We start from the raw sequence: 12,968 nt of genomic DNA, 5'->3' as shown, positions 1-12,968 counted from the left end.
AAGGCATTTTTGAGAATGCACACAGACAAAAGAAAACAATCTGGAAAAACAGTAGAGTTGACTTTGAATTGGTCTAATGGCAATCGTTGTCCAAGCACTGTGGTTGACATCACCTTCCCAGATCAAGGCATGAAGGCACAGCTCCACAGTGCTTATTTGTACTGAGGAGAACAATACAACAAACGAACACCACCAAGACACTAAAAATGATGCCATGACATAAGCTAGAATACATAATACACTAAAGAAATCTCAGACGTGGCACATGGGAGGACCTGCAAGGTCTCTGGGCACAGACTTCTTACTCTTCAAATGGCACACAAGTCCATCAGGCACAGCACCATGGGACCATTTAGGATATAATCAAATACTACCACTAATAATACAAAGAGTGGCTATATGACAGGCATGGGAAGATCTTAATGAGTATTTTGAGTTGTTAAAAGGAAAAAGTTAAATTCTGTAAAACACAACTTGAGTGCAATATCAGAGAAAAGCTAATTTAAAAAGATTTTTAATTGAGTACTCAAAACAACAAAAAACAGTGCTCAAAGTGGGTTGAGTTGAACTTGCTGAAGTGTCCTGTGGTTAGCTTAAAAAATCAAAAGCAATGCACAACTATAGAAGAGATACAACCAAGTAACAGCAGAGGCCAGCGATACAGGGGCTGTGATTATCTGCTAGTTCAGTATGAGTCAATAGTGTGATATTGATGCTGAAAAAGAATTAGTGGGCTCTTAAGTCTTAACTACAGAAATATTCTGTTCAGGTCAAGGATGGCCTGGACAGATCATTTGGTCCAACGCTCTCAGATTTTCTTGGTACAGAAACCCAAAGAGATTAAGTATCTCACCAGAGATCAAAGAGCCAGGTGGGGGTTACTCAAGACCCAGCACTCCTACCTTTCACCAAATTTTAAATTCACCAATAACATTGTCAAAATTTCCTAATAAAATTTTCTAAGAGTGTGAAGACAAAGAAGTCCAGATCAATGATTCATTCCCCATGTGTATCAGTTACCCCGGCCACTGTGTGGTCACAGGCTGATTCCCATCCCGAGCTGGGTGAGCGGTCTCACCAAACAGTATACACTGACATAGGAATACACTGTGTGTGTCACCGCTACTGGGCAAATAGCCAAGCCATCTCCCCATACTCAGAACTGTATGAAATACTTCACCTTTGGATTAGGGTGCCGGCCGATGACAAGGCGAACGGGTCCTGGGGGGCATTTGCTCAAGATGGCATGAACTTTGCTTAAAGCAGCATGGCGAACGTTGACTGAGTTCACTTCCAGGATTTGATCTCCGCGGCTAGGGAGGGCAACATAATCAACACTCTGTGGTAACAGCTTTTTACAAGATTTCCTTCTGGAAGAGGTTTATAATATGATATCTTTTCTGAATACTTTAAAGAAGCAAATGACATCCTTTCATCTTTGCATATGTGTAAAAAAGCAACACATTCATATAAACACTTTTGATTTTAAATTGGCAAAGTCTATTATGCATATCTACCCGAATTTGCAGTAGTAAAGTTAAATAAAATGATAACAAGAACAATGAAGGCTACCATTTCTTGAGCACATACTGTATGCCAGGCACTATACAAAGCAATTTACATAACAATGCTTTGAATAGATATTATTATTCTCATTATGTAAATAAGGCCACAGGCTGAGAGAGGTCACCCAGATGTCACACACCGGTGAACTCAGGTCTGTCTACCTCTTGATCATCACGTGATAGCCCCTCGACCACCATCAGTTTCTTTTTTTCCTACCATCTTGAAATGATTATTGTAATATAATTTAAGGAGGAAATATCTGAAGCTCAAAGGTTACCCAAGAATTTGTAAAAACGTTTCAAATTTGAACAAATGAGAAATTGGGGACAAGATGCCCATTTTGACTTGAAATTATAGGGAGAGAACTCAGTATGAGAGAACAAAGACTCTTTATGTGGGGTTTGAAGAATGTTCATTTGGCAGACTCCAGACATATGGAACCATTCAAGAAAGAAACATCATCTTGGGATGTCATTAAAGGATTTTTTTCCATGGGTTCTAAAAGTATATTTTCTTTAATGTACTTTGGATGATTTGCTAAATTTTTTTTTGTATGGAAATTCACTCTGACGATTAACTAAAAACATAATATAATCTATTAACAGGGCCCCAAAATGGCAACCTCAAGGAATGTCATTTTAGCAATTGCTCAACTGCTCAAGGACTTAGAAGCTTATAGGGGAGAAAGGTGATACTGTTTGCACAGAGTGCTTTGTGCAATACGTGTACATTCTTGTGAAGTTTAGGTGGGCACAGGCCCACTGCAATTACTATATGATAGAATAGCGAGACATCTCTCGTATAAACAGAATACCCATACTACAGCTCAACTAGCTGGATTACGAAATCAGACACGCAGTGATTTCAGACAATAAACATCTAGACATCACCACTCAAACAGGAATGAAACAACAGAAAAGGTTCAACAGATTATACTTAATAATAAAAGCCTCCCTTTACTCTCTTATTATTTATTCAAGGGCATGATTTTATGACTCTCTTGTATCCAGTGATTCTAGACCATTATGAGCAGTTCCAAGCATCTCATATGAATTTCACATAAATGAATATAAAAGTGAAAGAAAATATTTAGATCCTCATAGATATCTATATAAAGTTGGATTTTGTCAAGTTTCTGAGACTAAACTTCTGAGTCCAAATGGAATAAAATAGGGAGGGAAAGCCATGATCCAGAGTTCTCTAATTCAACCAAATTTCATTTATATTAGCTCTTCATCTTTAGAGATGCTATTAATTGTAATCCTGGCTATATTACTGTAAATAATACAAAGATTTAGAATCCCACAAAGGAATGTAATAGGGCAGATATCTTACATGAGCATGTATTCACATATTCACGAACATGCCAGAACCCTATACCACCAGGTTTACAACGAACCTCAGATTGCTCTCCATCTTGGCCACTGATCCGGGGGCAAGGCTGTGAATGTAGATGCCCGGCGGGCTGTTTTCTAGAGCTAGGCAGCAGGCACCAATGCCTAACCCAACTCTTGGCTCTGTGAGAGGCATCATTCAAAGAAAACAAAATCAAACAAAGAAAAGAAGTTTAAGTGACTTGAAACTGCATTAACGTATATTTAGACCAATAACCATTTATTTTTTGACCAGACTCAGAATATAAATCCTGCTTTTCTTTGTCAACATGGTCATATTCTGTTAATGAAATGAGTTCACAGCAGAACCAGGGGCTAACTATGGACTGAATTATTCCATGGTCCACTCTCTGCTTAGTCTAAAGAGCCTCCTCAAATCTGTTTTTGGAAACAGGCAGAGTCGAAGTAATATTTTTTATTCTGGATACCCAACTTTAGGTTTCCTTTTGCCTCTCTTTTTAGCAACTGATCTCTTGGTTATTTAATTGCTCATCATATTTCTACAGTAGGTGAAGAGGAAAAAAAAAAGGATGAAAAGCAGTAAGATTTAGTGATCACTCATGACTTGTAGTTACTGGTGTTAATTGTATTTTTAACTATAATCTTTTGGCCTTTAAAATTTTTTATTAGCCCTAGAATTAAGCTAGTCAGTCATTTTTTTTTTTTTTTTTTTAACATGAGTCTCTGACACACACTGATTCATCTGGGGAGAGCTTAAAGGACTTTGTGCTACCGGTAACTCGCCTTCACTTTAGCAAAATGACTAAAATCTCTACTTTTAATCCCACTGTCCATTTAAAGAATACCATATGTTGTTGGTAGCAGATTGTTCCAAAGGAAGAATTCAAAGAAAGAATATAAAAATTTAATGTAAGAACAGATTACAAATTGTTATTTGAGAGAATGTAATAAAGTGAGGAACAGCTAGTATCACCTTTGTTGAGTGTTACTTCCATGACAATTCTGTCTTTGGGCCCAGGGGCCTTCCGACCCAGGGATGAAGAACTGCCTTCATCGGAGCCTCCCACTGAGGTTCCTCCACTGGCATTGAAGTTTGGGGAGCTGGATCTGCTCATGTGCGTGGGTGTTGAGCAGGGCGTGAGGCTTGGGCTCAGTAACTTTGTGCGTACCGTTAAGACAAATAATCCACTCCGGATTTGCTGAGAAAACAAGAACAGAGTAGGGCTAAAACATTCAGACTGTCCCTACACCAAAGAGTGAAAAAAAAAAGAATCATCAAGCCCACACCAGAAGGAAACAAAGGAAGAAAAACAAGATAGAAGAGGTCAATAAGAATGTTGTTACCTTAAAGGTATGAATGGCTTCTTGAAACGTCAAGCCCTTTATTGGTATTCCATTTACATCTAGGATTTCATCCCCTAGTGACCAAATATGAGAATTACATTAACATCAAGCTTTAATTTACTGGACTCTAACTGCTTGGTCAGTACTAGAATAGGATACCATACGGTCCCTGATTTACCACTCCATAAAACGAATTTTATTGTTCCAATCCACTTTCATTAGCTTAGCTTCCAGGAATGTCACAAAATGGGACAATCAATGACAATGCATATTCTATTGCAGTAATTCTGTATTTCCATCTTTAATTAAAACAACTATGGGAAGCATCAAGATCTTATTTAGCCATTGCCAAGTTTGATAACAGATGTCCAATGTTTAGGGATCAAACTGTAAAAACTGAGTCTCAAGTCTTTCTTTACAGTCTTTGTTTAAAAACTTAAACCCACTGGCAATGAAGAATGAACACACACAACATTTGAAAAGCCACTCCTATATTTGCAGAAAGACAAGCTCCTTGAGCCTGGAGAATCATCACGGTGTATGGAAAATGGTTTCAAGATAAAGACAAAAAACTTGTGAGATGTTATTTAGGAATGGCAGCCTCTTCTCCAGAAATGGTCTAGAGGCCTGGTCTTATTGGTGCTGTTCCAGGTTATTGGTGCTGTTCTAGGTTCTCAGTCATTAAGCTGGCAAGTTACTATATACTTCTATCTAAGAGATTACTCTAGGCTAATGTCAAATTGCACTCTCTCTCTCAAAATATCCTGGACTCATCTTCAACCTCAATAAGATATTGTCAGGTCAACTTTCAAGCTGTTGATAGTGTGTGGTGGGAATATAGAAGAGCTTGGATATCTCGGTGACTTATCAGAGCTTGTTTCTGGTTTGTACTCTTGTGACATAGTCTGTTTTTTAGAATAGCAGTTCATCAAAAACACTACAAAGGGGCCCCAGAGAGAACAGATGAACCCTGCACAGCAGTGCAGGACAGAAGAGAGACTTCCCTCACCTATGACAAAGTGCAAAGCAGCATAAGAACACACACTTTCACCTCTCATGGACAGCCAATGCCAGGAGCACACATTGTGCATTTGATTAAAGGAATCCTGTAAATGAGTTTACAAATGTAGCAGCATCCCATGCATTTGTTACGTGCCTTCTCTTTAACGCAGTACAGAAGTTGTAAAATAAGTGAAATAATCTGTTTAAAAATAAGCCGGCATAATCAATTACTCAACTAGGTGAGGTTTTTGGTTTGTTTCCATGTGGGAAAAGGATAGAAACATTAAAATGATTGCTCATGCTCTTAAAAATCTTTATAAAAGATTTTTAAAAGACAGATCATTCAACAGGTTGAAAATCCATTCCAATGACTTACATTTATTGTAAATCAACACATATGAAAAAACAGTATTTAGAAGAATCAAGTGCTATTAACCTTCCCTAACTATTGATTTTTGTTTCCATTTTGCTCTATTCTGCCAGCATTGCAGGATGAATTTCAATCAAGTGAACACATGGCACATCCATTATAAAAATGCTCTGCTAGAATTTTACATTGTTCTGAAACTAGACACAAACACCACCTGGAAGTTAACCCTTCCTCTAAGAGAAAGAAAGAAATATTCTGCCATCAAAATATTAAGCCTGGTCATGTGTTATTGTTAGCATACAGGCTTCTAGGGTTGCTCTGCCAAAAAACGGGAGACTCCAATTCACTCTTATCGGATTAAAAAAAAAAAAAAAGCCAGGATAACACCACAGCACCTATAGTTTGGATCAACTGAACAGTCATAACACTTTTAAGTTTTTTTTGTGTGTGTCAGGAAGATTGGCCCTGAGCTAACATCTGTGCCCATCTTCCTCTACTTTATATGTGGGACGCCTGCCACAGCATGGCTTGACAAGTGGTGCGTGGGTCTGCGCCCAGAATCCAAACCTGCAAACCCCAGACAGCCGAAGTGGAATGTGCGAACTTAACCACTACACCACTGGGCCGGCCTCCAGTCATAACATTTTTGAAGGTAACTAGAAATATTATGATTTAATCATTTCATGAAGGAAGTGTATTAATAAGGGAGTAGAAAAATCAGGATTCATGAATAAATTCTGGAGATCTAATTGTACAGCATGGTGACTACAGTTAACAATACTGTGTTATGTACTTGAAAACTGCTAAGAGTAGAACTTAAATGTTCTGAACACACACACAAAAATTATGTGAGGTGATGGAGGTGTTAACTAACCTTATTGTGGCAAGCATTTTGACATATATATATATATATATATCAAATCATCATGTACACCTTAAAATTACACAATGTTATATATTAACTATATCTCAATAAAGCTGGGAGGAAAAACAAGCACTTGTCTAGTATGTTTATGCATGGCAAAATGGGAGGTGCTATGGAGAACGTACAAGATGTTTATGTACTCCAGCCCTGAGCAAGAATGGACTGCACACTCACAGGAATCTTCAAGGCAAGGAACATGATCAAGGACCAAGGGGACAAGATAGACATTTAAAAACCAAAATAAAAATACTAAGTCACTTTCCACATATCATCTCGTTTAATCCTCACAACAACTTTTCAAAGTAGGGATTAATATTCCAAGTTTACAACTGAGGAAGGTGAAGCTCAGGTTACATCAGTTGTCCAAGGTCATGATGTGCTAAGTGTTGGATTCAGCCCAGGTCTACTCAACTCCCAAGCCCATGGCTTTAGCTGCTGTGCCATTCACTTCACATCTTGCAAGGGAACAGATTACCATGGAATCAAAGCTCATGTCCACTGAGGACCACCAAGAGGCTCTCTCCTACCTTCTTTAAGTCTTCCATCCTCTGCAGCTGATCCATTTGGGAAAATGGTCTTGACAAAAATCCCCATCTGTCCTCGAACGCAGTCTCGACCTCCAGCAATGCTAAAGCCAAGACCCTACACCCAAAGCAGATGGGGGTCCAGGTTGTCATTGCAGTATTTAACTGAAGGCATCCTTTCCCACTGCAGTATTTCAGTGAGGGCATTCGTCCCACTGTAGTATTTAACTGAGGTGTCCTTCTCAACCAGGCTCAGAATTAAGTTAACTAGCTGTAAATTCAAGTTTGTGTTCCCTTCTCCATTTCCCTCCTCAGATCTATTAGCATTGTGCTAGCTATGCATTACATTAAAGGGAGAAAGTTTTAGGTTGAAACATATGAAATTGCCAATGTTTGACAATCTTTGATCTCCAAAAATGACAATTTCACATGGATCAATCAATAGCTCATGAGAGCCATTTCACATTATGCAGGTGCTATATTTGTTTTATTCCTTGTTTCAGTCTTTCCATTTTATATAATATCAAGTTATTTGTATTATTCCATTTATGATAATAGAAACGCAATAAAATTCATTCAAAAGAATATATGGGAGTATTCCCTGAAACTGCGGAGTCTGATTTTCTTTCAATAGTGTTAACAGTTGGGGCATTTACTCTACCTTTATTGTGCTCTAGCCACCAGGAGGTGACTCCTTACATCACAGGGCCAAGAAGGGTATGACCATCTCACTTGGAGGCCCACAGGAAAGGATGCCCGGGAATCCACTCAGATCCATAACAAAGGCCACTTAATCTATTCCTCGCTATCCCTTTTACTTTCTCTTTCATGTAAAAATAATAATAATAAAAAAAGTAACCATTTAAAAAACATATGCTAACCTTTATCTGGAGAGCAAAACAGTGCGCAGAAAAGAGCTCACCTTGCCTTTTTCTTTGTACAGCCCAATGATAGAGATGACCGATGGCCGAATGAGTCTCCAAGGAGATTCCACCTGAGTAGCGCTTAGGGAGCGGGTGGACTTCTTTACAATGTGGTATTCCTAAAAGTCAGCACACGGCAAGGTCAGAGAGAGTCTCATTTATCCTTCTGTGGCCTGAAAATATATTCAGATTTTTGAAAACCTCAGTTGTCTTTTGGGTTAGACAGCTATTTCTCTTTGGTCCATCTCTGGTCCAGGGGCTTAAAGAAAGATTATAAATAACATTGGAGGAATAGCCCTTACTGCAATAGATTGCCATGCTTTCTTCCACATCAAGAACCACTGGCAGGCTGCAAACACCTGGTGTGCTCTTTCCTCGACCGGACCTCACACAGCCTGCTTCTTGCTTTCTGGAATGGAGTCAGGAACCATAAACCAAGAGGCCTCAGAGATGTAGGATGACCACCCTGTGGTCAGCTTCCCTTGGAAGTCACCCCCTGCCCTCATCCCAACTTCACAATCATGGTTAGAAAGTATCTCGCCATTTTAAGCTTAATTCACTCACTCAAAAACTTAGTAAGCCCTTGTTTCTTATAAAACCCAAACCGCAAACCCAGATAACTGTTATTCCATATAAAACAGCCTGCTGAGAAACTGCGGCAGCTTCAGTTCTAATCCCTCACATTTGGAAAATAAAATACTTTCCCATAAGCCACACCTTCCCTTCCTGGCATGTAGCAGCTCAAATCTTGATCTCTTTTTCCTGTCCATCACCCACAATATACATGAGTGTAACCAGGGCACACTATTTATAACATAAACAAGAGATTCAGTGAACCTATTGCTAAAGCCCTTCTATAGTTTGCTCCTTGCTCTTCTTCTTAGAATAATAAATTTTGTAAATGACACAGATACTCCAGCATAAGCAGAAAAAAAAATCGCTTTCATGTTTAATATGAGAAAAGAGACATCAGAAAATAGTTTTTATCCTCAATTAGTATACTCTACATTCAAAGGTAGAAATGTCTGCTAATGATATTTTTGTATTCCTGGCAGCTTAGAACAATTATATCTTGCAGTTTTACAAAGTTATCTGCCAGCAACGTTGGCCTCCGAGACTCTGATTCATTAAAAAAATGATGTTGGCTTGGCAAGGTTATTACCCTTTTACTGAAACCATCATGGAGACGGCCAGACATAGCTCGTGGGTTTTCAACCCTTAAATACAGAAGTTCGTGTGTGGACTTGTAAGGGAACTCTTTCTCTTTTCACCAATCTCCCGCAGCACCTCATTCTTTCTCTTTTTTAGGAGCCAGTGGGAACCAGAGGTGTGGAGGTGTGTATGCTTCACTGTTCTCTTGAAGAGTTTCAGGGGTCCCACTGCATGTTTTAGACCTCTGTTGTGCAATATAGCAGCCACTAGTCACCTGTAGCTGTCTATATTTAAATTAAGATGAAATAAAATAAAAAATGCACTCCTCGGTCTCATTAGCCATTTATCAAGTGCCCAGTAGGCACGCGTGGCTACCATATTGGGCAATACGGATACAAAACATTTCCATCAGGCTGAAAGCCTTGTTGTATAGTTCTACTCTAGACAATACTTTTTAGTGGAGGGAGGGAGAACAAGAAAAAAGAAAGGTGAACCCTGGGTGAAAAAAAAGGTCAGAAAATAAGAGAAGACAAGAGAAAGAACAATTTGAAGGGGGGAAAAAAGTCTCTTCTCTAAAATCTTCACTAGCCTGTGCTTCCTGGTTCCTGGAAGCCTGGTTAGAAACAGGTATTTCTGGGCTATAAACACGGTCAGGTTTCCTCAGCAGGTCAGTCAAGAAATCACCACCTCAATGGTAGACCATCTTTGGCCGTGATGGCAGTAAACCCTCTCTCATCTTCCTCCCTAACTAAAACAGCCTGACAATGTGGCTCTCCTGCAACTTTCGGATCTCCTCCTGACTCTGTTGGTCCAACTGGATCACTCTGAGCAGGCTGAAGACTTGTCTCCAGACATAGGTCCGGAGGAGTTTCAACCACGTCCCATCCAAGTTTTTTGCTCTGCTTTTTCTCAGTGCCCCGACTCAAGTTGCCTTTGGTTGGATTCAACACAAAATAGCCTGATCAGCATCTGCCTCTGAAACATGCACACTTTTTATTTTACTGGTTAGGTAAAACTTTCTTCACAGTGATTCTGGCATACTACTTCGAGCAAAATACCCAACCTCTTTGAGATTCAGTTGTCCTATCTGTAAAATGGTGATAACAACCCAAAAGTAAGGACCAAGGTCAACCCAGATGACTTGACTCAGGTCCTTTAGAACTCTACCATCTATGAGTCTCAAAGCATTTATGGGTGTCATTGCTGCCACACCCTGCTCCTCCATCGTAGGCCTGGGGACAAGATGCCAATGGTTCCTCCTGAGCCCTCTGGCTGGTGGTGCCAGGACTCAAAGAACACCTCACAAGTTCCCCAGAGACTGAGCCTGCCTCTAAGTTGGTTAGGAGATGTCTACCCAGTTTTGACTGGGTTGAGGATGATGTAATTGAGGAGGAGCCTCTAGGCAGGGTTATGGAGCCCTGAGCTCTGATGGGAACAAGCCCTGGAATATTAACATCACCACCTACTTCACCCCTCTCTGCAGCCCCTTCTGACCTAGGTTGTTTGAGTCATTACTATGTAACAGGTAGGATCTGAGGCACGGCATAGGCGCACTCACACACTCCCTCCCTCTCTCACACGTCCCAACACCAACCCACCCACCCAGTTGTTTTGTGGACACATGACGCGTCCACAAGCGTTGGTGGTTTACCACAGACCGTGAGGCGCCATTGTCTCCTGGCAGTTGAAAGCAGCTCTCGGTTCCAAAACACACAGTAGGAAGGGGATCAACGCGTCAAGATCCAACAAGAGATTTTTTTTTTTTCTATTTTCAAATATTAGGCTGACTTCCTTCTAGCCTCCCTGGATAGACTTCACTCTCTGTACTGTATCTCTAGTCCCAGATACTCCTGGTCCACACAGATGGGCAGTTCTTCAGAACACAGAAGCTCTTGCTGGTCTTTGAAAGAATAAAAGCAAGCCTAGAGACCCAGGGCTGGAAACACGCCCTTCCAACCCTACCCAAGCAACTGCGACTGTACGAGAAAGCAAGAGGCTCCATGGCACTGGACTACCTGTGCCGCTCCTGAAGAGTCCAGTAGCTGTGGAAGAGAGTGCTTTCGGCCATCTCGGGAGACCTCAAACATCCTGGCCCGGGGATCCCCATTTCGCACCATCAGCTCGTTATATTCTTCAACAGACTCTAGACGGTGTATGCCCCCTTGAAAAAAGAAGAAAACATCGTGGTTTGATATGGGATGAAAAGAATCTTAAGAGCATACATAGGTATAAACTCATTGCATTTACACCTGCATGCATGGTTTTCAGAAGGCCTGGCATCCAATACTGTCAAAGCACCAAGCTCATCGTGTTCTACCACCAAGCTCTGCATAAGCTAGGTGTGTGTTGAGGTCATTAATGCCAGACTATGAAGAAAGTGCCGGGTTTTGAAGTGACCAGACTGGATAAGGGGCAATGTATATGTTTCATCCAAGTAAGATGTAGCCGTGGTTGATAAGCCAACAAACAATAGTGAGAATGGTATCAGTAGACGGTTTTCTAGTGATGGAGGAATATCACTTTGTCATTGGTATAGTTCCATTGTTGGGCCAGATGCTTTTTTTCATGTATAGTAATGACTTTTTAAATCAACTTTTTATTAAAGTATAACAACGTACAGAAATGTGCACAAATCATCAGTACACAGTTTCATGAAATTTCACAAAGTAAATGTACCAATAACCAACACTCAGACTAAGAAACAGAATATTACTAGGACCTCAAAAACCCTTTTTGTGCCACTAACCACCCCTCACCCAAGGGTAACCATTATTCTGACTTCTAACATCATACGTTATTTTTGCCAGTTTTTGACCTTTATGTAAATGAACGCATAAAGAATACTTTTTTGTGTCTGGCTCCTTGTTCTTATCATTTGCTTGTGAAATTAGACCATGTTGTTCATCCCATTTCTGTATACTATTTCATCGCATAAACATACCACAATTTATTTATCCATTCTATTGCTGATGGACATTTGGTTTGTTTCCAGTTTTATTTATTTATTTTTGTTTTTTGTTTTTTGTGAGGAAGATCAGCCCTGAGCTAACATCCATGTCAATCCTCTTTTTTTTTTTTTTTTTTGGCTGAGGAAGACCAGCTCTGAGCTAACATCTATTGCCAATCCTCCTCCTTTTCTTCCCCAATGCCCCAGTAGATAGTTGTACGTCATAGTTGCACATCCTTCTAGCTGCTGTATGTGGGACGCCGCCTCACCATGGCCAGAGAAGTGGTGCGTTGGTGCGCGCCCGGGATCTAAACCCGGGCCGCCAATAGCGAAGCATGCGCACTTAACCGCTAAGCCATGGGGCCGGCCCCTGTTTCCAGTTTTAGATCTAGCACAAGGTTCAGCAAACTTTTTTTGTAACAGATAGCAAAGGTTTTAGGCTTTATGGCCCACAAATGGTCTCTGTTGCATATTCTTTTAAAATCTTTTTACAACCCACTAAAAATGTAGAAAGCATTTCTAGCTTGTGGGCCATAGAAATATAGCTGTAGGTGGTACTTTGACCTTTGATCTAGAATATACCATTACTGAACATTCTTGAACCTGTCTCTTGTTCATGTCATATCTGTGGGATGTAGACCTAGGAGAGGAGTTGCTGGGTTACAGGTACACATTCACCTTTACTGATGTTATATCAGCAGCATGCGTGAGTTCTAGTTTCTCCAATATCCTTGTCATGCTGGGCAGTATCAATCTTTTTAATTTTAGCCACTCTGGTGGATATATAATGGTATTTCATTGTGGTTTAAAATTTACATTTCACTGATGACTAGAGAGATTAAGTTTCTTTTCCAATATTC

At 40.2% G+C, this 12,968-nt stretch overlaps 1 protein-coding gene across 2 annotated transcripts in view; it reads right to left on the bottom strand.

The window, feature by feature from the left end:
- PDZD2 (PDZ domain containing 2) overlaps positions 1 to 12,968 on the bottom strand; it is a 348,033-nt gene that overhangs the window by 34,850 nt on the left and 300,215 nt on the right. For both annotated transcript variants that reach the window (XM_004422700.3, XM_087443167.1), the window contains exons 8-14: positions 11,177 to 11,322; positions 8,009 to 8,128; positions 7,090 to 7,204; positions 4,266 to 4,339; positions 3,895 to 4,120; positions 2,966 to 3,083; positions 1,181 to 1,313 (exon numbers count right to left, since the gene is read on the bottom strand). In XM_004422700.3, coding sequence (XP_004422757.1) covers positions 1,181 to 1,313; positions 2,966 to 3,083; positions 3,895 to 4,120; positions 4,266 to 4,339; positions 7,090 to 7,204; positions 8,009 to 8,128; positions 11,177 to 11,322 — 932 coding nt within the window. The remainder of the gene's footprint in view (positions 1 to 1,180; positions 1,314 to 2,965; positions 3,084 to 3,894; positions 4,121 to 4,265; positions 4,340 to 7,089; positions 7,205 to 8,008; positions 8,129 to 11,176; positions 11,323 to 12,968) is intronic.

Source organism: Ceratotherium simum, chromosome 18, assembly GCF_057802395.1.
Source record: "Ceratotherium simum simum isolate JZ-2026a chromosome 18, ASM5780239v1, whole genome shotgun sequence".
Classification (NCBI taxonomy): Eukaryota; Metazoa; Chordata; class Mammalia; order Perissodactyla; family Rhinocerotidae; genus Ceratotherium; species Ceratotherium simum.
The sequence above is the reverse complement of the archived record's forward strand: the minus strand, read 5'-3'. Positions and strand labels throughout refer to the sequence as shown.